Source organism: Aquarana catesbeiana, linkage group LG03 (assembly GCF_042186555.1).
Source record: "Aquarana catesbeiana isolate 2022-GZ linkage group LG03, ASM4218655v1, whole genome shotgun sequence".
NCBI lineage: Eukaryota > Metazoa > Chordata > Amphibia > Anura > Ranidae > Aquarana > Aquarana catesbeiana.
This window is the reverse complement of record NC_133326.1, coordinates 252250216-252275529: the sequence shown is the minus strand read 5'-3', so window position 1 is coordinate 252275529 and position 25314 is coordinate 252250216. Positions and strand designations below refer to the sequence as shown.

The 25314-nt window shown below is 43.5% G+C and overlaps 1 protein-coding gene across 2 annotated transcripts in view; it reads left to right on the top strand.

Annotated features, from left to right (window-relative positions):
- RPAP3 (RNA polymerase II associated protein 3) overlaps nt 1-25314 on the top strand; it is a 119944-nt gene that overhangs the window by 60580 nt on the left and 34050 nt on the right. The window contains exons 11-13 of one of the 2 annotated variants that reach the window (XM_073619969.1): nt 683-753; nt 2574-2633; nt 9977-10093. In XM_073619969.1, coding sequence (XP_073476070.1) covers nt 683-753; nt 2574-2633; nt 9977-10093 — 248 coding nt within the window. The remainder of the gene's footprint in view (nt 1-682; nt 754-2573; nt 2634-9976; nt 10094-25314) is intronic. The other variant, XM_073619970.1, reaches the window with a different exon arrangement.

The following is a 25314-nucleotide window of genomic DNA, read 5'->3' as shown; positions in this document are numbered from 1 at the left end:
GGAACCATGACTAAGCTCCAAGGGGTAGCGTGAAACCCATTGGGGGAGTGGCCTGGTCGGAGTCCAGGCTGAGGTTGCCACTCCTTTCACCTCTCTAGGACATTTAAGATGTGCGACTTCCACGGGCTACCCATTTTACTCTTGATTTTCCCGGAAGTCTGCACTAAGATGCAAGTCAGATTTTGGGAATCCCCTGCAACACAAATGTAATTTTTAGTGAGATACCGCCAAAGGAAAATCACATCTAAAGAGATGCAGACCCTGACACTTTCTTTATTACGACCCTGCAGGTGCAGCAGCTGATAGATAATTATAAAATCACTCCCATTCACATTCACTTTGCATATGGACACACAAACAGGAATTTTTTTCAAAATAACAAATGGTAGGAAACTGCAACTAAGTTTGTTAAAATACTTGCAATGTACATTGATCACCCAGAGAGGAATGTTTTTTTTTTTTTTTTTCTCAGCAAAAATGGAGTTACCCATAAAGGGATCCATACCCTTTGGCTGAGGTTGTTTTTTGTGGAAGCCAACTGTCATTTTGTTTATTTTTCTCCTCAGATAATACACTGTTTACTTCTAGTAGTTGTAATTGTCTTGCCAATGTATGTTTTTTTGTAAGACTTATTATCTTCTATAAAAAATTTGGAAATGTTTTAATATGTTGACATTTCTAGATTTTGAAATGGTTTTAAAACTGGAGCCTGGTAACAAGCAAGCAGCATCAGAACTGGCAAAAATATCTCAGGCAAGTATGTTGATCAAAAGCTGTTATTTGGGTGAGGGGCATGCTATAGAAGTTACAGTATATTTTGTTTGTGTTGTTCTTACATCCCAGATTCAAATGCTTGATCTTTGCAAAAGTCTTCCATTAGTCATCTGACTGAATATTTTGTAGCTCTAGTGTTAATAGGTTAAATGTCCTTATTGGCCAGGTGGTCAATTTTTAAAGGAAAATATTCCAATCCAGAAATAAACTTGAGGATTGAGCATTCATGAAAATATGAAATGCGACTCTAACATGGTTGAAAAGCAAAAATAAAATAATAACTCCAGACTACAAATAACACCAGTAACTGAACTTTTACTGTCATACATGTAAACATAGCAGTGCTAGTGCCAGTTCACACAGGGGCGGCTTCAAAGTCGTCCGACTCGGAAGCCGCACCCTACAATGCAACTTCAGCGCGGCTTGCAAAACGACTTCTGTAGAGAAGTCAATGCAAGCCGCTTTAAAGACGTCCCAAGGTAGTACAGGTACCTTTATTCTAAGTCAGAGCGACTTGAGTCGCTCCTATTACAATGGTTCCATTGCAATGCATAGAGCGTGACTTGTTGCCCCTCTGTGTACCGGCACTTAGAGGTGTTAGCTATTGATCAGTGGAAACATTTGTAGTTAAGTGATACCTTTTATTTTTTGGCCTACTGGTGTTAAAGATGCAAGCTTTCGGAACCCCCGTAGATCCCTTTTGCGGACTGTCCCAAAAGTTTGCATCTTTAATAACTTAAAGATGTTCTTCACCCTAGAAACAAAAAAAAATTAAAAGTCAGCAGCTATAAATACTGTAGATGCTAACTTTTAATAACAGGACACTTACCTTATCCAGGGATCCAGCATGGTCCTCACCTGAGCCGGGTCTTTGGCCGTGTTCCAGACCAGGCGCTGACATGTTTCCTTTGGGAAGCTAGCTGTGACTGCTTGCAGCTTCACAGCTGGCTTCCCACAGTGAATGTGTGAGCCGTGCTGCACGTTGCGAGTGGATCCACAGCCTTTTTGGACCTGTGACGTATCCCAGAAGGCTGCGGAGGAAGGAGGGTGGGGGAACGAACTTCCGCTCAGATTACCGCGGGGACAAAAAAATAAAATTCTGGATAAGTATATTGTCAACTGGGAGTTGATGGTGGGGGAATAGTGGCCACTGGAGACCCCAGCATATAGAGCCATAGTAGTTACTATGTTGGTTATAGGCCACCTTCAGGTGATGGACACTGGCACGCCCTAAAACAAAAAGTCCACTCCCTATATAACCCCTCCCACTACTAGGAGTACCTCAGTTTTTTTCCCCAGTGTCTAAGGTGTTGGTCACGAGTAAAGGTGTGCTGTGCTGAGCTCCACTGGAACAATCCTTGCCGGGGCTAGCCATGCAGATGGATCCATTCAAAGTGTCTTTGGCCGAATTGAATGATACCCGGGCCTCGTGTCCGAAGAAACAAGGTTTTTGCCTGTAAATGCTTCTCTTTTTAGAGAACTGGACCCTGCGATCCAGTACTTTTGGTATTAAGGCCATAAAGTTTTACTGGCGGTGGCGCTATTACAGGTCCAGGATTGTGGGTTTCCCCGAGGGTCCCCAGCTCCTGAAGGTTTGTTAACGGAACCCACCGTGAAGGGTGAAGGTTGGGTCTTGGTTTTACCACAGAAGACCCTGCGGCGGGAAAGGTAAGTAAAGTTTTTTCTAAGAAATTTTAGAATTTTCTTGTGAATGTCTCCTTTAAGTTAGTGAATGTTGTCATGCCTTTGTGTCACCACTGGGGGCTGTATAGAGCTCATACCCTCTCATTCTTCCTCAGAGAGCTCACGTTGTGTCCGGAACAGCAGCTTCCTTTCCTCCAGCCAGCAGCAGACCTCCGGTAAGTCTGGGGGGGTTTTCCTCCCCATCAGACACCCCCCCCACCTGTGCTATTTTTTCTTCACGAGGAAGAAGCGCCAAAAAAAAAAAACGACACGGCGCCGTACTTTGCGGCTTCCAGGCTCCCTCTTTGCCATTTTTCCCCCTCACTATACGATCCCATAGGATCAGAGGCTCGCGCAGGAAAGCTCTTTTTTTAAAAAGAGAGGAGGGGTGCACAGGCGATGGAGGGGGGCGGGGCTTAGCGCGGCGTTGGCGTCCTCCAACGTCCAGCGTGGGAAAGTGTGTTTAAAAAGCACCATTTGTTACCGATGCAAGCTGCAGAGGGACACGAGAGCAAGGGTGGCATGAAAGAGGTTTGGTGACACAGGCATTCCTTTTGACACATTTACTGTTGCATCAGGCTGAGCATTAATAGCAGAGGCAGGGCTGGACTATTGCTCAAGCTGTGGATGCATTCCTTCTGGTAGTACTTCTGCTTTTTGCATCGGGCTATGGTCAGAAGGGGGGGGGGGGGTAAAAGCACCTCAAAAAAGGGCTCTAGAAAGACTTCTACAGCCACAAGAAAACCTAGAACCATCTCAAAAAGATGGCACCCTCCCCTGAGAGTGATATGGCTGGTCAGAGTGAGCCATCAGGGACGTTGGGTGCTCCTAACACTGCAGCCCCTGTATATATTACTAAGGAGGTTTTTTCCTCAACCATTTTAGGCTTGGAACAAAAAATTGATGCCTTAATCGCATCCCAGAGTGGGAATAAGCGTAACAGGCCTCCGTCCATTACTAAGAACCCCCAAACTGAGGAACAGGGGGCGAGAGACGACGATTTCCTCTCAGGGGACCAGGAAGAGGCTAGTGAATCCTCTTCCGAAGAGCCTAATATGGAAGGATCAGGTGCACAAGAAAGGTTGTTGGTATAATCTCTCACTGAATTGGTCCGCTCCACGTTTTTGCTGCCAGTAGCGGAGTCAGTCGATGAGCCCACTTCTGGCTTAGGTTCGCTAAAGCCTCCCCAAACTATTCATGCTTTTCCTATCCATTCATTACATTCTGAGTGGGAGCACCCAGATAAACAGTTTTTTCCTCCAAAAATGTTTTCAACACTTTATCCTATGGAGGGAGAGTTTAATAAGAAATGGGGGATTCCAGCAATTGACGCTGCTATATCCTCTGTGAACAAAAACTTGACTTGTCCAGTAGACAATGTTCAAATGCTGAAGGATCCAACAGATAAGAAGTTGGGATCCAACAGATAAGAAGTTGGAATTCCTTTTTAAAAACTATATTTCGCTGGCAGGTTCAGTGGTTCAGCCTGCGCTGGCAGCGATCGGGTGATCTCAGTCCTTAACTGCTTGCCGACCGCCGGCTGTCAGTTGACCGTCAGGCAGCGCAGCTCTCATTGCGGGAGGGAGTTATATGACGCCCTCGCTTTCCTGGACCACCAGGGGGCTCCCGCGCGCCGCTGCCAATCGCGCGTGCCCGCCGTGTCACTGGGCACCTGGTGCGCGTGCCCGGCGGCCACAATGGCCCACAATTGCCCGGTGACACAGCAGGACCGTGGATTTGTATGTGTAAACACACAGATCCATGCCCTGTCAGGTGAGAGGAGACCAATGGTGTGTTCCCAGTACAGAGAAACACTGATCGGTCTCCTCCCCTTGTGAGTCCCCACCCCCTACAGTTAGAAACACTCCCTAGGAACATAATTAACCCCTCGATCATCCCCTAGTGTTAACCCCTTCCCTGCCAGTCACATTTACACAGTAATCAATGCATTTTTATAGCACAGATCGCTGTATAAATGTGAATGGTCCCAAAAATGTGTCCGATATGTCCGCCGCAATATCGCAGTCACGATAAAAATCGCAGATCGCTGCCATTACTAGTAAAAAAAAATAAAAATAAAAATGCTATAAATCTATCCCCTATTTTTTTACCAAAAATATGTAGAAGAATACGTATCAGCCTAGACTGAGGAAAAAATTTGTTTAAAAGAAAAAAAATTGCATATTTATTATAGCAAAAAGTAAAAAATATTGTGTTTTTTTCAAACTTGTCACTCTTCTTTAGTTTATAGCGCAAAAAATAAAAACTGCAGAGGCGATCAAATACCACCAAAAGAAAGCTCTATTTGTGGGGAAAAAATAATAACAATTTCATCTGGGTACAGTGTTGTATGATCGCGCAATTGTCATTCAAAGTGTGACAGCGCTGAAAGCTGAAAAATGGCTTGGGCAGGAAGGGGGTGAAAATGCACTGTATTGAGGTGGTTAAAGGACCAGTTTAAAGAGGTACTCAAGATTATTCCTTATCAGCAGGCCCAAGATTTGGCCGGGATATCAGAGGCGTTATGTTTTACAGTTGACGCTATCTATTCTCCGGGCCTATCAGCTTCTGCTAGGGCTGGTACATGTACGCAGAATTTTATGGTTGAAAAATTAGTCAGCCAAAGCGCCATGCAAAAAGCTCTTGGCCAGTTTTCCATTTCACAGTGAACGGTTATTTGGGGACGATCTGTATAAGTACATCCAAAGAATTTCTAATAAGTTAAGAAGAAGTTTAAGTGTTTTTCTTTTAAACAAGCTTCTTCTCCAGTGCCAGAAGCATCAGCATCCAGGCAGTCACAACGGCCTCCACCGTCAGGTTCAAGAGGTAAACCTCAGGGTCAAAAGAGGCCCTGGGTGAGGAAACCCACAAAACAAAATACTAAAACCTCCTTATGAAGGGGCGCCCCTGCTCGCTCGAGTGTGGGGAAGACTTCTGCAGTTCTCAAGGGTCTGGCAGGAACAGTGTCGAGACAGATGGGTGGCTTCCTCAATATCTCTAGGTTAAAAACTAGAGTTCCGAGAGTTCCCGTCTCCTCGTTTTCTCAGATCAAGCGTTTCCAGAGATCCAGTAAAAAAGAAGTCTCTCTTTCTAGCTTTGGATCATCTCTTGTCTCGAAGAGTGAAATCGGTGGTCTCCTTGGAAGAGCGAGGATTAGGGTTTTATTCAAACCTTTTCACGGTACCAAAACCAAACGGGGATGTCAGATCCATTTTACATCTCAAAGATCTAAACTGGTTTTTGAATATCCGCTCTTTACGCATGGAGTCAATCCGATCAGTGGTCTCCATTCTACAAGGTGGAGAACTGCTAGCGCCAATCGACATCAAGGATGCTTATCTCCATGTGCGTATTTTTAGCGCTCACCAGAAATATCTACGCTTCTAGAGAGAAAATCTTCATTTTCAGTTTGTTGCTCTGCCTTTCGGTCTAGCTACTGAACCTCAAGTGTTTACAAAGGTCCTGGCTCCTCCTTTAGCCAGATTAAGGGCTCAAGGTATAACGATTCTAGCTTACTTAGACGATCTACTCTTGATAGATCAGTCGGTAGCCCACTTAAACCAAAGTTTGGTCACCACAGTCAGGTACCTGGAATATCTAGGTTGGGTTCTCAACCTAGAGAAATCCTCCTTAAAACCATCAAGATGATTGCAGTACTTGGGTCTGATCATAGATACAGCCCAGAAGAGGGTGTTTTTGCCCCAGGAACTGATTCATTTGGTCAAAGCAAAGAAGAATCCTTCTATTCATCTTTGCATGAAATTGTTGGGAAAGATGGCTTCATTCGAGGCCGTTCCTTATGCGCAGTTTCATTTGAGACTGCTGCAAAACAGTATCCTCTCAACTTGGAACAAGAAGGTCCAAACTCTGGACTTCCCAATGCATTTATCCCCCAAAGTGCGTCAAAGCCTCAGTTGGTGGTTGATATCCAAGAATCTTCAAAAAGGAAAATGCTTTCTACCAGTTACCTGGAAGGTGGTAACAACAGGTGCCAGCCTTCTGGGCTGGGGAGCAGTCCTGGAAGAAGCGTCTGTCTCAGGAAAATGTTCCAAATCAGAAATTACCTTGCCCATCGATATTCTAGAGATTCGGGCAGCATGCCTGGCCCTGAAGGCCTGGACGCTCAGAATACGTAATTGTCCTGTCAGAATCCAATCCGACAGTACCACAACAGTGGCCTGTATCAATCACCAAGGGGGCATGAGAAGTTGTGCGGCCCAGAGAGAGGTGAATCATATCCTATCTTGGGCAGAAGACAACATTCCTTGTCTATCGGCAGTCTTCATTCCAGGAATAGAGAATTGGCAGGCGGGCTGACTATTTGAGTCGCCAACAGAGGTTCCCGGGAGAATGGTCTCTTCACCCCGACATCTTTATGTCAATATGTCAAAAATGGGAAATTCCGGACGTGGATCTGTTTGCGTCCAAGTTCAACAAAAAGATCGAAACTTTGTGTCAAGAACAAGGAATCCAATGGCATGCGGAACAGATGCCTTGGTTTTTCCGTGGGATCAGTTTTCACTGATCTATGCGTTCCCTCCTGTTCTGCTGCTTCCGCGCCTTCTTCGCAAGATCAAGCAGGGAAGGGAAGGAGGTGATTCTTGTGGCCCAGGAAATCTTGGTATGCAGAGATCGTAAAGATGGCGGTAGGGGACCCATGGACCTTACCACAGGGCCAGACCTTCTCTCGCAAGGTCCGGTATTCCATCCTACTTACAAACGCTAAATTTAATGGTTTGGCTATTGAGACCCACATTCTGAAAGACCGTGGGCTGTCAGGTTCAGTAGTTTCTACTTTGGTTAATGCTAGGAAACCAGCCTCCAGAGTCATATATCATAGAGTCTGGAAGGCATATGTCTCCTGGTGTCTATCCAGGGGTTGGCACCCCAGAAGATATGTCATAGGTAGGATCCTTGAATTTCTACAGATGGGATTAGAAATTAAGCTGGCCTTGAGTACTATCAAAGGCTAGGTGTCAGCCCTATCAGTGTTTTTTCAACGGCCACTTGCTTCACACTCTCTGGTTCGTAGCTTTATTCAGGGGTAACGCGGATTAATCCTCCAGTCAGGTCACCCCTGAACCCTTGGGACTTGAATTTAGTCCTGTCGGCGTTACAGAAACAGCCTTTTGAGCCGATATGAGATATTCCCTTGGTCCTTTTGACACGGAAATTCGGGGGTTTTTTGTTGCCATATCTTCTGCAAGAGGAGCATCAGAGTTGGCTGTTCTTTCTTGTAAAGAGCCATATTTGATTTTTCATAAGGATAGGGTTGTATTACGGCCTCATCCTAGTTTCCTACCGAAGGTAGTGTCAGGTTTTAAGTTAAACCAGGATATTATTCTGCCTTCATTTTTTATAGAACCTCGTTCTGTGGAAGAAAGGTCGCTACATTCTCTTCATGTAGTGAGAGCAGTCAAGGTCATTTTGAAGGCGACCGCTCAGATTCGTAAAACAGATGTTTTGTTTGTGTTGCCAGGAGGTCCTAAAAGAGGACAGGCAGCGTCAAAATCTACTATCTCTAAATGGATTTGTCAAGTGATTGTTCAAGCTTATGGTTTAAAAAGGAAAATTCCACCTTTTCATATTAAAGCACACTCCACCAGGGCTGTTAGTACTTCCTGGGCAGTGCATCACCAAGCCTCCATAGCTCAGATCTGCAAGGCTGCAAATTGGTCTTCAGTCCATACATTTACCAGATTCTATCACGTAGATGTAAAAGGTCATGAGGATATCGCCTTTGGGTGCAGTGTATTGCAGGCTGCAGTATAAGTCCTCTAGTCTCTTAGTGCCCTACTTTTGTTGTGTCTCCCTCCCTTCAGTTGGCATTGCTATAGGACATCCCACATAGTAACTACTATGGCTCTGTGTCCCATGATGTACGATAAGAAAATAGGATTTTTAAAACAGCTTACCTGTAAAATCCTTTTCTTTGATGTACATCACGGGACACAGAGGTCCCTCCCTTCTTTGGTATACACATGTATTGCTTTGCTACAAAACTGAGGTACTCCCAGTAGTGGGAGGGGTTATATAGGGAGTGCACTTTTTGTCTTAGGGCGTGCCAGTGTCCATCATCTGAAGGCGACCTATAACCCACATAGTAACTACTATGGGTCTGTGTCCTGTGATGTACTTCAAAGAAAAGGATTTTACAGGTAAGCTGTTTTAAAAATCCTATTTTTTCAGCTTTCCTTTAACTACATTTCATATGGAAATGGATAATAGTGGCCCGATTGCTAGGAACGCAACCCATACTAGGCGTTGAAGAGTGATAATGTGCTGCATATAGAATACCCTACAGAAATTTTTACCAATTTGCTATTTTGCATAGAGAATGCTATAAAACATTAACTGGGTATATCTCTTCCAGTCATCCCCCGTGTTCTTTCTTTCAGGGACTACAGTAAGCTAGGAATATCTGCCCGTGCTATTCTGATTTTAGCTTTGTGTGTATAGTTAACTTTTTCAGCATTTACTACAAAAACATCTTGGAAATCTGTGATTTGCCAAGAAAATTCTCTATTTTCACCATTGGTTCCCTTGAATGATTCGCTACTTGCATTTCCTAAAGGTGAGGGAATCAAGGTTTTGTGGTAAATGGGACTTGATCTTGTGAGCTTTCAGACAAAGAATATTCTTTATGAATGCAGCAAAAGATCTGATAATATATAAATATATATAATGATCCTGCGCAAAACCTTAATGAACAAAGTGAAAAGGTGATCACTAAAATGATAGGTCATTCATAGGTCTTCACAATAGACAAAAGCAGAACTTATCATGTTGACTGTAGTAAGCTGACATCCATTCAATGTGCTCACAGAGCCCTTACCTTTAAAGGTAGAAACAAGTGCCTTAATCCAAATGGATAGTCAACATGATACGTTCTGCTTTTGTCTATTGTGAAGACCTATGAACTGTTTTCATCATCATTTTTATTTGCTATTCTGGGACTTTTTTCCAATTTTTCTCATTTTTATATATGGTTTATCATTATTGCTGGGATTTGTTTTTTATATATTTTTTATATATTGTGTCACCATGACCATATTTTTTCCACTATGATCATATCTATTACTTAGTTTGGCAATATCCTCACTGTAGAGTTTAATACTCACACATTCACATATTTTTCACCGATTTTTTTACACATTCTTTTGCACATTAGTTTTTAGACCATCTAGCAGTTGCATGTGTTTTAGCATTGTTCATTAAGGTTTTGCGCAGGATCATTATATTTATATATATATATATATACACTGTATGTTTTTTGGGTGATTTGTGATCACCAAGAGATTTTGCAGCAACTCCATCTCACTTGTATTTAATAGCGCAGAAGTCCTTTTATTTATTATTATTAAAAGATCTGATGAGTATTCGTGGTGAAGGATAGAAAGACCAATTGTTTACCATTTTATAAATCCCTCTCCAAGTCTTTCTTAGTAATTTCTTTTAGTCTTTGTAATGGCATCTCCTTGAACAATGTATATATTTATGAATTCATTTACTGTTCTAGGAACTTGGTGACAAAATAGTAATGCTTAGCCAGAATGATCTTGCCAGTCAAAGTAAAGGGAAAGATCAAAGGAAATATGTAAAACCAATCGAAAAACCTGCACATCTGAGGTCTACGGTAAGTGCATAATATCTCACTGGGATGTAACATGACGCGCTTGTGTTTTATATTTTATTTGTATTATACGGTCATGTGTTTCAGAACATTCCTTGTTTTCTCCTTCAACTAAAACCTGTCTGGGAGTGATTTATAACAGAGACTAGAAGACAAGTGGCAAATATCAAGTGGTGTCAATGCAGGGCAGATTGTTACGTTTCACTAGCACTGACTACCAATGTGCGAGGGGGTGGGGTGGGTTGGGGTAAATTTTGCTGTCACTGACTCCATTGACTATTCACTCCCACTGACTACACTGACCACCACTGCAGGGGCAGGGGTTACAGTCTCTGCTGCTGTAATGTTCTCTAACGGCTGGGGGGGGTAAAAACATTTGCACTCACCACCAATATGGGGAAAGGGTTAAAGGCTAAGTTCACGTTTAAAAAAATTATAAATGCACATTTTTTATGCAGGTAAAGCAAAAGTAGTAGCCGGCAACTCCAACATCTCTATGAATTTCTTTATTTCTTGCACAGGAGTAGATGAAATGCTTACATGTTTCTTTGAGTAGCCTTGTTCAAAATATATGCATATATTATTTTTTTTTTCTTAGGAGGCTGCTGAGCATTGCACCTATGATCAGATAATGGGTGCAGTGCCCAGGTCCTGCAGACACTCAGTACAGCTGTATGCCCATAGCTCCCATACAGGCAGACAGTTGCTGAAGTCCAGAAAGCATTGATGAACTATGAGAGCGCTAAGAAGTGCCCTCACAGTTCATTACTACAAGTCTTCTGCCGGTGGACGATGGGACTTGTAGTTCATTTGTTCACAGATCTGTGTAAATGAATGATGCTGTTGTGTGGAGGGAGCCCCACATAGTTGCGCCTTATTTAAATTGTGACAGCGGTGCGGGGAGAGGATCCACCGTCCGCTATCACAATGGGGGATCAGAGAGTGAGTGGGACTGCTAAAACCTAAATACGGGTTTAATGAGTAGCATGTTACTAAAGATGAAGTTATCTTTTAAATAGCACACTGCTACTGCTCACTAGTGCTTGAGGTGGGTTAACAACACGGCTAACAGGCCTCTACGCTTAAGTCCTGAAAAGGGCAAAACACATCTAAAGAGTTCTCTACAGGCAGAGCAAAGGAGCTGAAGCGATCTTTTATCCATCTCATTCACATTTATGCAACAGGGAGTCAGTGTCTGTGTGCAGACAGCCACCATTTTGTTGAAGCACTTCTACTAGAGTCATCATTGCAGTCACTAACACCAATACTGTTGATCATTACAGTGACTGACAAAAGTGTTGGGGTTATTGCTGCATCCACTGACACCAATGCTGGGATTTTTTATTGTGGTTACTAACACGAATGCTGAGGTTAAATTCAGACATTGACAATGCTGTGGGGGTTATTATTGCAGTCACTGACACCAATGCTGGGGAATATTGTTGTGGTCACTTCCACTATAGTTACATATAGTTACATATATAGATACATAGATGTTGAAAAAAGACACAAGTCTATCAAGTCCAACCTATAAATGTTGGGAGTTATAATTGTGGTCACTGACATCAGTGATTAGGATTTTCTTTTCACAGCCACTGACACCAATGGTGACTCCAACTTTCTTTTCAGTGTGCATTGTGGTACATTGCACAAAATGAAGCAGGACCAAAATTTTCTGACAGTGAGGTGCGTTAAAGCCCATTGATTTAAAATGTTGAACCCTGTGTTGTACCTTTAGGATCCTGCAGCTGGTCGCAGCTTACAGAGCAGCTGTGTGGGACCAGTCATAGTGCTGGAGGGAGCCTGGTGGAGCTAGGAGTAAGATATCCTCTGTCCTCTGTCCCTAGACTGAATGAGCAATTAACCTTTGCAGTGCAGGAGCCCCTACTGCAAGGGTGACTTTTTACATTTTCCTGGAGTTGGTCTTTAATTTTCTGGGAAATTGAAGAACTTTGCTTTTCTATCAAGAAGGGTCAACTTTCTTTACTCTCCTCTCCTCTTATCTGCCCTATTTTTGTAAATGAGCCCAGTGTTTGTTATTACATGGTGAGTTTAATAGTTTAAGTTCTTATTTTTCAGTACATATTGTATGCTGCCATTTTCTCTGTCCACATGCACACATGAAGACATTATGCGGTTCTTTAGGCATTTGTAAAATATTTGTATCCTTTATATGTAGCTGAAAAAGCTAAAAATATTTGACAAATTACCTGCAAAACTGTACTGTAATATATATAAATCTTGTATAGCGCTGTCAATTTACACAGCACTTTGTGTGTGTGTGTATATGTTTATGTGTGTATGTATATATGTATATGTATATATATATATATATATATATATATATGTATATGTATATATATATATATATATATATATATATATATATATATATATATATATTTTGTACATTTATATCAGTCCCTGCCCTCAAGGAGCATTCAATCTAAGACCCCCAACTCACATACACATACAAGGGCCAATTTAGATTTAAATTGACGGCGCTATATAAGAACCTGTAATAACAAACATGGGGCTTATTTACAAAAATAGGGCAGATAAGAGGAGAGGAGAATTAAAGAGGTGAGACTCTATTTGTGATTGTGGATGGCCCACAAAAAGGCCTGCTTTGCCACTATTTCTGGTTCTTTGTTTCCCTACTGGGTAGTTCTCGGCTGGTTGCATGTTTTCTTCTGGTTTCCATCAGTGAACATAAGAGAAGATGGGATTTTTTGCCCCCCATAAAACCCCTTTTCTGAGTTAATTGATATACACAACACCCATCCCCTTTTTGTTTTTTTTATTGTTTTTTTTCTTGTACTGGCCTTGTGACAAACTGAACTGCCTATAGCAGAGAGAGGCATTGTACCAACTAGAACTGCCCATAGGCGGTGCTATGTTTTTTTTTCCTGCCTAGTCTCCTACATCGGTAGTGAACGCAATAAATTCTATGGTCACGAATAAGCTGAAGCTGTATCCTTGAATTAACTCAAAGAAAGGATTTTACGGCGAGTATAAAAAAAACAGTTTTTCCTGACACACAAGGGGTAATATAAGCTGCTTTAAAGTGATTATAAAGGTTCAAGTTTTTTTCTTATCCTCATGCATTCTGTGCAAGAAGGTAAAAAAACTTTGTGTTCAGCAAGCCCCCCTAATACTTACTTGAGCCCCATCTCAATCCAGTTATGTCCACGAGAGCAGCAGCTTTCCCGAGTCTCTTCTCACTGGCTGAGGCAGCAGTGGGAGCCATTGGCTCCAGCTACTGTCAATCACAGCCAGTGAGCCAATGAGAGAGTGGGGATGGGGCTGAACCACGCTCTGTCTGTGAGTGTGTGTGAATGGACACACAAAGCAGCAGCTCAGGAGCGCTTGCTATGGGGGCACTTGGCAGGAGGGGCCAGGAGCACCGGTGGTGGACCGGATGAAAGGAGGATCGGGGCGGCTCTGTGCAAAACCACTGCACAGAGCAGGTAAGTATGACATGTTTGTTATTTAAAAAACAAAATCTGTCTGATTTAAACATTGTGATTGTCACTCAGGTGTTGTTGAGACATTTACACATGATTTGAAGTTGAGAAGTCTTGAATACATACATCTAATGTTAGCTTATAAGTATAAATGTTTTTTTAAATGTCTATGTCACTAAACATAGTTCAATAATGGCACATAACATCCTCTGTTTTGGCCACAGTCCAGTGTTCTGAGTTTTTGTATCAATTCCCAATGCAACCTCTCTTTTTTATGATTTCAAATTTCAATTATGATTGTATTTTCAGTCATTTCGGTTACCCATTTTAAAGCTAACTCTTATGCCCTGTACACACGATCGGACATTCCGACAACAAAATCCATGAATTTTTTCCGATGGATGTTGGCTCAAACTTGTCTTGCATACACACGGTCGCACAAAGTTGTCAGAATATCCGATCGCTCTGAACGCGGTGACGCAAAACACGTACATCAGGACTATAAACGAGGCAGTAGCCAATAGCTTTCGTCTCTTAATTTATTTTGAGCATGCGTGGCACTTTGTGCGTCGGATTTGTGTACACACGATCGGAATTTAACCGATCGGATTTTGTTGTCGGAAAATTTTATATCCTGCTCTCAAACTTTGTGTGTCGGAAATTCTGACGGAAAAAGTCTGATGGAACCCACACACGATCGTAATTTCCGACAACACAATCTGATCGCACTTTTTCCGTCGGAAAATCCGACCGTGTACAGGGCATTAGGGTATGCTATACTTTGGCTTTAATTCAGTGCTGAGCATATTAAAAATAATTGTCAGAAAATGAAACATTATTTTTTCTTTATTTGTACTTGACACTCATTTTTTTTTTTTTTTAAATGTTAAATGCCATGGAGTGTTCTCATATCTCAGTATGTGGCCTTTTAGTCATGGAAGATGCAAGGCAAAAGCCAATTGATTAATGGTTTTTAAAGTGTGAAGGGCTAAAATCAATATGGACTTGGCAAAAGATCTTCTCTTTATGGAAACAATTGATACAATATTAACTACAAAGGAATTTGTGATAAATATACCTCTGTGAAATACTTTGTAGACTATAAACAAGCGCGCGCGCGCACTCATATATATACAGTATCTCACAAAAGTGAGTACACCCCTCACATTTTTGTAAATATTTTATTATATATGTGACAACACTGAAGAAATGACACTTTGCTACAATGTAAAGTAGTGAGTGTACAGCTTGTATAACAGTGTAAATTTGCTGTCCCTTCAAAATAACTCAACACACAGCCATTAATGTCAAAAACGCTGGCAACAAAAGTGGGTACACCCCAAAGTGAAAATGTCCAAATTGGGCCCAAAGTGTCAGTATTTGGTGTGGCAACGATTATTTTCCAGCACTGGGCATGGAGTTCACCAGAGCTTCACAGGTTGCCACTGGAGTCCTCTTCCACTCCTCCATGATGACATCACGGAGCTGGTGGATGTTAGAGACCTTGCGCTCCTCCACCTTTCCGTTTGAGGATGCCCCACAGGTGCTCAATAACGTTTAGGTCTGGAGACATGCTTGCCAAGTCCATCACCTTTACCCTAAGCTTCTTTAGCAAGGCACTGGTTGTCTTGGAGGTGTGTTTGGGTCGTTATCTTGTTGGAATACTGCCCTGCGGCCCAGTCTCCAAAGGGAGGGTATCATGCTCTGCTTCAGTATGTCACAGTAATGTTGGCATTCATGGTTCCCTCAATGAACTGTAGCTCCCCAGTGCCGGCAGCACTCATGCAGCCCCAGACTATGACGCTCCCACCACCATGCTTGACTGTAGGCAAGACACACTTGTCTTTGTACTCCTCACCTGGTTGCCGCCACACACGCTTGACACCATCTGAACCGTATAAGTTTATCTTGGTCTCATCAGACCACAGGACATGGTTCCAGTAATCCATGTCCTTAGTCTGCTTGTCTTCAGCAAACTGTTGCTTTCTTGTGCATCATCTTTAGAAGAGGCTTCCTTCTGGGATGACCGCCATGCAGACCAATTTGATGCAGTGTGCAGCGTATGGTCTGAGCACTGACAGGCTGACCCCCCACCCCTTCAACCTCCTCAGCAATGGTGGCAGCACTCGTACATCTATTTCCCAAAGACAACCTCTGGATATGACGCTGAGCATGTGCACTCAACTTCTTTGGTCAACTAATGGCGAGGCCTGTTCTGAGTAGAACCTGTCCTGTTAAACCGCTGTATGGTCTTAGCCATCGTGCTGCAGCTCAGTTTCAGGGTCTTGGCAATCTTCTTATAGCCTAGACCATCTTTATATAGAGCAACAATTCTTTTTTTCAGATCCTCAGAGAGTTCTTTGCCATGTTGAACGTTCAGTGACCAGTATGAGAGAGTGAGAGCGATAACACCAAATTTAACACCCATTCACACCTGAGACCTTGTGACACTAACGAGTCACATGACACCGGGTAGGGAAAATGGCCCAATTTTGACATTTTTACTTAGGGGTGTACTCACTTTTGTTGCCAGCGGTTTAGACATTAATGGCTGTGTGTTGAGTTATTTTGAGGGGACAGCAAATTTCAACTGTAATACAAGCTGTACACTCACTACTTTACATTGTAGCAAAGTGTCATTTCTTCAGTGTTGTCGCATGAAAAGATATCAAATATTTACAAAAATGTGAGGGGTGTACTCACTTTTGTGAGATGCTGTGTGTGTGTATATATATAATATATATCCAATGTATAATTAAAATATGTTTAAGCCTTGTCTGAAAAAAGACAGGTACTGCTGCATATACTGTAGGTGTTTTCTTTTAGCTGCCCCTACACAGCCTATGTAGGCAGGAGCCCCCATTTACCTTTATGGTGGACACTGAAAGTTAGCTTTGCAGGACATCTCAATTAGGAATATAACTATTTTTAGTCTGGGGGCTGCTGTGGTATGCTTAAAGTGGTTGTTAAACCACTCTGTTATCTTTACACAAATGTCCCTGTTAGCTAATAACAAGTGTCCCAGTGTTTGTGCTTTATAAAAAAAAAAAAAGGCGCTATATAGCTGATTTCAGAGTGCTGCTTGGCGCTCACGTGACCGGCTGGCTCTCCCCTCTCCTGATCTGACAGCTAGAGCGGGTGAGGCTGAGAGTCCCTCGCTGACGTCAGCCAGGAGGAGAGAGCCGATCAGTCACGTGAGCGCCACGCGTCGCTCTTAAATCTGGTATATAGCAGCATTTTATTTATAAAGCACAGACACTAGGACCCTTGTCATTAGCAAACAGGGACATTTGTGTGAAAATTTAAGTCATTTTAGCAGGGGGGGGGGGGCACTTGTAAGAGCTGACAGGCATGGGGGGGGAGGAGAGAAGGACACAGGAGATCTGTGGCTGACGGAGGCACGTAAACTGACCACTGTGTCAGGGCTCAGCAGCCATGATAAACTGTGGTCAGTTTACAGGGGGGGGGGCAGAGCCAGGTATTTCAGGTGCTACAGGGGACAAAATTGATTACACAGCACAAGCACTGTGCTGCATAACATGCTTTAAAGGAACAGGATCAATATATATATATATATATATATATATATATATATATATATATATATATATATATATATATATATATATATATATATATATATATATATATATATATATATATATTTTTTTTTTTTTTTTTTTTTTTTTTTTTTTTTTTTTTTTTTTTTAGGGTAACAAGCACTTTAACTGTGTGGGCTTTCACCTGCTATTTCCCCTGTACACTTTAAAAGGTTATAAACTTCCACAGCAAATGGTACAGAGACAAAACGACAACCAACAGTTTTAGGCTACAATCTTCATGTAAAAATCAGTATTTTTTTGCTAGAAAATTACTCAGAACCCCCAAACATTATATATGTATATTTTTTAGCAGAGACCCTGGAGGATAAAAAGGCGGTCATTGCAATTTTTTATCTTGCATGATTTTTGAAATGTAATTGGAATAAATACACTTATTGTGTTTTTTTGCATTAAAATTCATTATATAACTATATTTTTCATTTAACTATAAAAGATGATGTTACGCCAAGCAAATAGATACCTAATATGTCACGCTTTAAAATTGCGCACGCTCGTGGAATGGGGCCAAACTATAGAACTTAAAAATCTCCATAGGCGAAGCTTTAAAAACATTTTTTTACAGTTCCAGAGCTAGAATGATTGCTCTCTATAACATTTACGACAATACCTCACGTGTGGTGCAAACAACGTTTACATATGCAGGTGCACGAGGGGATGAGGACGCTTTAAAAAACTTTTTTTTTTATTTTATTTTTACACTGTTCCTCTTATTTGACCCCAGATATCTCCTCTACCCTGGAAATGGCGAGGTGAAAAAAAAAACAAAAACATTGATCTCTGCTTTCCAGGAAAAAAAAAGTGGCAGTGTTTACATCTGCCAAAACCGAGTGACATCATGACGTTGCTTCTGGCCTCCCATAATCATAGAGGTGGCCAGGGACCATCCGGTCCACAACCAGCTCCATGGTAACCCGCCGCCGGATCGTATCCCGGCTTCTCAGATCAGATCACACGGTAGAGCCCGGAGAGGTGCCGCTGAGTGGTGGTGGGGGGGGCGTCCCCTCCTGCTGCCTGTAAAAGCAATCCAGAAGCTATTCAGCCACTAGGATGGCTTTACCACTGTAGGGAATTGCCGACTGAAAATAAAGATTTCTTTATCGTACATCACGGGACACAGAGCACCATAATAATGACTATGTGGGTTATACGCTTACCTTTAGGTGATTGGACGCTGGCAACCAATAGTAAGACAGTTCCACCCATATAACCCCTCCCACACCAGAAGGACCTCAGTTTTTTCGCCAGTGTCTTGAAGGTGATGGTCACGGATATTGAAGCTCTTCAGTTTCTTCAAAAAATGTCCCACTGAGGACGTTATAATCGGATCCATTCGGATGGCTTACTAAAGCTAAAGTGGATGGTACCCAAACCTCGGCTCAAGAACGAGGTGTTGCTTGTAATGTGTCCTTTTTAAGTGCTGGACCCTTGTTAAAGGTTGGTATTTCTGGTCTACTTTGCCCAAGAAAACCACAAAGGGTGCTTTACAGGTCCAGGGGTGTGGACCCCAATATATGGGGGACCCGGTCCCTGAAGGTCCTTAGAGGCGCTACAGCCGTGATGGGGGAAGATTGGGCCTGGCAAGACAGGCCCTGCTGCATGGGATGGTGAGTACTCCCCTTTGGGGTTCTTATATATATACAGATATGTATTTTCCCCTTTTGTTTTAAAAAAAAAAAAAAGAGACATTTTTTGCCAGGATAGTCTGATCCGGTGTCCAGGGTTACAGAGGCCGGTTGGCGCGCATTTAAAAAAAAAAAAACAATTTGCGTGCGAGTGCGCATGCGCGTGCATGCGCCGCTAGTGTGCGCGTGCGCCGCTGCGGTCCACGTCATGGCGCCGCGTGCGTCGGGACGGCGCAGGCGGTGGGCGGATCACTGGCCACTGATCCGCGCGCTCGCTTCCATGCTAAGGTGTTTTAAGCATGGAGCTCCTGGCGTGTGCGTGGAGGAGGCAGAGCGAGCGGTGGGCACGTGAGTCGGATGGTCTTGGACACTACGGTGACAGGTTAAAGACTGGTTGTAATTTGTGGGGAGTACTCCTTGTTTATTTCTCGTGTGTAAGCTATGTCTTCCAAAAAAATGAGGAACAGGGAACAAGGCAAGCCCAGGGGTAAGAGTCCCTCCACAAAAAGCAGGAGACCAACCCCATATTGATGCGGCCTCAGTTTTTACTGAAGGACCTGTGGTTTCTGACCTTCCTGAGCCATTGCACTTGTCAGGCATAGTAGCCACTACCAATGTGCCTGCCTCGGCTTGTGTTACAAAGGATGATTTGGCATCTGCCTTAGCAGGTCTTGAAGGCAAAATAGCTGGCATGATTGCCTCTGTAACACAGGGGGGAATGAAGCATAATAGATCTCCCTCCTCCGGGCCTGGGCCAAGTGGTGAGTCACTAGAGCCCCAGGACTCTTATAGCCAGATGGGTCCAGGTAACCTGGAACCAGAATGGGCAGAGGATCCAGAGGAGGTGGTCATGAAGGACCAGGAGGTAGGAGAGGCTGAAGATTCCTCGGCTGAGGACTCTGGCTCTGAAGAGCCTATTTCAGCCTCCCATTGCCAAAAATTGTTTATCCAATCTCTAATGGAGATGGTACGAATTGGGTTTAAATTACCCCCGGTTCAGGAGTCTGCACTCTGGGATCAGAGCATAAACAAATTTCCCAAGCCTTTCCCTTGCATCCGTTGCTGGAGCAGGTGATTTATGCGGACTGGGAGCATCCTGACAGAATATACTTACCTCCCAAAAGGTTTTTTATTTTATACCCCATGGAGGAAAGGTTCAGGAAGAAATGGAGCACACCTTTGGTAGACACTGCCATATCTTCTGTAAATAAAAATTTAACCTGTCCAGTGGATAATGCCCAGGTTTTCAAGGATCCGGCTGATGAGAAGCTAGAGTCCTTATTAAAAGCCTCCTTCTCGGTTGCCAGTGCAGCAGTTCCGCCTGCTGTTGCAGGCATTGGAATTTGTCAATCCCTAAAGGATCGCTTTAAGAGGTTAGTGAAGAACATAACTTGCCAGAAGGAATCTTCTGAGGAACTATCAGAGATCCCTCATGCCTTGTGTTTTGCGGTTGACGCTTTAAAGGACTCAATCCAACAAATGTCTCGTTTTGCGTTACTATCAGTTCATATGCGCAGAGTATTGTGGCTAAAGAACTGGTCTGCTGAGACACCATGTAAAAGGCTACTTGCTGCGTTTCCATTTCATGGAGAGCGCTTGTTTGGCGAATATCTGGATAAATATATCCAAAAGATCTCTGAAGGAAAGAGCGCTCTGCTTCCTATTAAAAGGAAGGGGAAGCAGCCTTCTTACAAAATTCCTAATCCCCCAGGGCCTGGTGCCTCTTCTCCTAAGCTGTATCGACGGCCTCAGCCGTCTGGGTTTAAAAGACCTCAGGGTCAGAAAAAACCCTGGACCCAAAAGCCGTCCAAGCCCAACTCCAAATCTGCCTTGTGAAGGGGCGCCCCCGCTCTCACGGGTGGGGGGCAGGCTTTGGCTGTTTGGGGAGGCCTAGGAATAACTGGTTCAAGACAGATGGGTCATTTCCACTGTAAAATACGGTTACAAAATAGAGTTCCGGGAGTTTCCCCTGAACCGCTTTCTACACTCAAGGGTTCCAGCAGATCCGAAGAAAAGAAGATGCCTACTCCTAGCTTTACACCATCTGCTGTTGCAGGGAGTAATTGTGGAGGTCCCGCACGAGGAAAGATTCAAAGGGTTTTACTCAAACCTATTCACCGTGCCAAAACTAAATGGGGAAGTAAGGCCCATTTTGGACCTCAAGGCTCTCAACTTCTTTGTAGACGTCTGATCTTTCCGTATGTAATAGGTCCGTTCAGTAATAAGGTCCCTGAGAAAGGGGGACTATCTGGCGTCCATAGATATCAAGAACGCGTACCTTCATGTGCCGATCTTCGGTCCTCACCAAAGGTTCTTACGCATCGCTGTACAGGGCAGCCATTTCCAGTTTGTGGCACTGCCCTTCGGTCTTGCCACGGCTCCCAGGGTCTTCACAAAGATTCTGGCCCCAGTGTTGGCTTCCCTAAGATCTGTAGGGGTTTCCATAATAGGATATCTGGACGATCTACTTCTAAGGGAATGCTCTCGCCCTATGCTAGTTCTAAACATATCAAGAACAGTACAGGTTTTACAACGCCTAGGTTGGGTACTGAATTTGGACAAGTCAGCTCTTTGTCCGACCCAAGCCTTGGTATATCTGGGTCTGGTCTTGGACACTGCTCAAGAAAGAGTATTTCTTCCGCCCTTAAAGGTCGTCTCCATAGTGGAGCTTGTACAGAAGGTGAAGAAAGATCCAACACTTTCTGTTCGGCTGTGCATGAGGTTATTGGGCAAGATGGTTGTCGGCTTTCAGCGCGGTGCCATATGCACAGTTCCACTCCAGAATGTTTCAGAACAGTATCCTGAAGGTGTGGGACAAGTCTGCTCGAACCTTGGATCAGCCTATGGTTCTATCTCCACAGGTTCTATGGAGCCTATCTTGGTGGTTAAGAACCAGCAACTTAAGGAAAGGGAAGTTTTTCCCGCCTGTGACCTGGAAAGTGGTGACCACGGACGCCAGTCTTCTCGGCTGGGGAGCAGTCCTAGAGTAAGCATCCGTTCAGGGAGTATGGTCCCAGACAGAGAGGACTCTGCCCAACAACCTCTTGGAGATCCGGGCTGCGCGTCTGGCCTTACGATTCTGGATGTCCAGGTTGCGGGGTTTTCCTGTCAGGATTCAGTCCGACAACTCCATGGTAGTGGCATATATCAACCACGAGGGAGGTACCAGGAGTCGGGCAGCCCAAAGAGAAGTAAATCATATACTGACCTGGGCAGAAGAACATGCCGTTTCTGTCGGCAGTGTTTATCCCGGGGGTGGACAATTGGCAGGCGGATTTCCTAAGTCTCCAGAAATTGTTACCAGGGGAATGGTCCCTGCATCCCAAGGTTTTTCTACAGATTTGCCAATACTGGGGGACCCCAGATGTGGATCTGCTGGCATCCAGATTCAATGCAAAACTAGACATGTTTGTATCCAGGACCAAGGATCCGCTTGCTGTCGGGAGACACGCGTTATTGGTTCCTTGGGATCAGTATTCCCTGATATATGCCTTCCCTCCAATCCAGATTCTGCCGCACTTACTGCGCAGGATACGGGAGGAACAGAAGCCGGTGATCTTAGTGGCCCCAGCGTGGCCCAGGAGGTCATGGTACTCGGAGATTGTGAAATTGGCAGTAGGGGACCCATTAGTCCTTCCTTGCCGCCCAGACCTGTTGTCTCAAGGGCCCATATTCCATCCTTCTTTACGGTTGCTGAATTTGATGGCCTGGCTATTGAGACCAGACTATTGAAAGACCATGGTATTATGGATTTAGTCTTATCCACTTTGATAAATGCTAGAAAGTCAGTTTCTAGAGCTATCTATTACAGAGTATGGAAGTCATACATTTCTTGGTGTGAGAAAAGGAAATGGAATCCTCTTTGGTGCGAACCTTTGTGAAGGGAGTAACGCACCTGAGGCCACCGCTTAAACCACCTTTATGTCCTTGGGACCTAAATTTGGTGCTTTCAGCCTTACAGAGTCAGCCCTTTGAACCTATTAGGCATATTCCTTTTGTCCTATTGACCAGGAAGTTAGTTTTCTTAATAGCTATAACATCGGCTAGAAGGGTGTCAGAATTGGCCGCCCTTTCTTGCAAGGAACCTTTCATGGTTCTTCATCAGGACAGGGTGGTCATGTGTCCTCGTCTAGATTTTCTACCAAAGGTAGTTTCCAAATTTCATTTGAATCAGGATATCATTTTACCTTCCTATTTTTCCTAACCCTAAAACTAGGGAGGAAAGGTCGCTTCACTCACTGGATGTGGTGAGAGCGATAAAGGTCTACTTAGAGATGTCAGCTCCCTTTCAGAAAACTGACTGTTTTTTTGTCTTGCCTGAGGGTCCTAAAAGAGGACAGCCGGCAACAAGTTCATCTATATCCAGGTGGATTCGCCAGACTATTGTCCAGGCATATGGATTAAAGCGCAGGGTTCCACCCCGGGATTTAAGAGCACACTCCACTAGAGGGGTTAATGCATCATGGGCAGTACGCCAGCAGGTGTCTATGGCTCAGGTTTGCAAAGCAGCCGTTTGGTCTTCAGTTCATACGTTCACCAGGTTTTACTTGGTGGATGTGAGATCTCAAAATGAGACTTTTTTTTGGCCACAGCATGTTGCAGGCTGCTTTATAATCTCAGATCCGTTGGGTCTAGGGATGATGTGTCCCCCCCCCCCTCAGATGCATTGCTTTAGGACATCCCACATAGTCATTATTATGGTGCTCTGTGTCCCGTTATGTACGATAAAGAAAAATGGATTTTTAAAACAGCTTACCTGTAAAATTCTTTTCTTGGAGTACATCACGGGACACAGAGGTTCCTCCCCTCTTTTCTGGGATCGTCATTGCTTGCTACAAAACTGAGGTCCTTTCGGTGTGGGAGGGGTTATATGGGAGGAACCGTCTTACTATTGGTTGCCAGTGTCCAATCACCTAAAGGTAGGCATATAACCCACATAGTCATTATTATGGTGCTCTGTGTCCCGTGATGTACTCCAAGAAAAGGATTTTACAGGTAAGCTGTTTTAAAAATCCATTTATCTGGATGATGCCTGAAGCTGAAGCCATCAACTATATATCTCCACTTTAAGTCCAGGATGTCATATGATACCCTACGGGCAGGAAGTGGTTAAAAAGATTGCTGAGACCTGGACTAACTATTGAAGAATGCAAATAAGGGTTGCAAAGGATCAGCTATTATTTGTCACTTGATGAATATGCCCTTAGGACTTGGACATTATTCGTGTACATCACACTGAAGATGGACCAGAGAAAGTAAGGAGAGAGTGGTCGGAGGAGATCAGAAATATAATGATAAACCAGCATGTCAAAGGTAAAGGCTGTAAAACCATCTCCAAGCAGCTTGATGTTGCTGTGACTACAGTTGCAAATATTAAGACATTTGGGGTCCTTGGGACTGTAGCCAACCTCCCAGCATGTGGCTGCAACACGACCTCAGATTGAACAGAAGGATAGTGTGAATGGTAGACAAAGAACAAAGAAAAACTTCCAAAGAAATACAAACTGAAGTGATAGGTCAAGGTACATCAGTGTCTGATCACACCATCCATTCTTCCTTTGGGCTCAAAGGAAGAAAAACTAGGAGGATTGTGCTATTAAAAGGAAAGCATAAAATAGTCACACTGAAATTTGCTAAAATGCATGTTAACAGGCCACATTGGTTCTGGGCGAATTTCCTATGGACAGATGAGCAAAGCTGTAGCCTTTTTGGCAAGTAACATCAGTTCTATGTTCACAGATGAACGTAAGAAAATAATACCCTATCTACTATATAACATGAACGAGACTGTCATGGGGTGCCTTGAATCTATGCAGGGCACAATAAAATCTGTTGACTAGCAACTAGCACAGAGTTAATAAAGCTGTGTCTCAGTCACAGATCTCCAACAGGGTAATGACCCAAAAGGGAGCTTAAAGCACAAAACATTGTACTTTTTTGAAGTCGTGTTCAGTTAGCTGAAGCCTATCGAACATCTATAGAAGCAGCTGTAACATGCAGTCAGAAGAAGTCTCCCTTCAAACCTGAGACCACTGGAGCAGTTTACGTAAGAGGAATGGGCCAATCTACCTGTTGGCAGATGTAGAAGTCCCATTGAGAGCTACAGATATTGCTTGTTTGCAGTGTTTGCCTCTAAAGTTGTGCAACAAAGTATTGGGTCCCATAATTTTTGTTAATGTCGTTTTCTTTAGTTTTAAGATCTAAAATATTATTTTGAATTAAAAATCAAAAGCAAAGTCTGATTTTATTAAAGTGGTTCTAAAGGCATAAGGTTTTTTTATCTTTATGCATTCTATGCATAAAGATAAAAAACTTTCAGTGTGCAGCAGCCCCCCTAATACTTTCCTCAGCCCCATCTCAATTCATTGATGTTGCATGAGAGCCTCGGCTGTCCGGGGCTCTCCCTCGTAAATGGCTGAGACGCAGCAGGGAGCGCCATTGGCTCCCGCTGCTGTCCATCAAAGTCAGTGAGCCAATGAAGAGAGAAAGAGGTTGGGGCCAAGCTGCGGCTC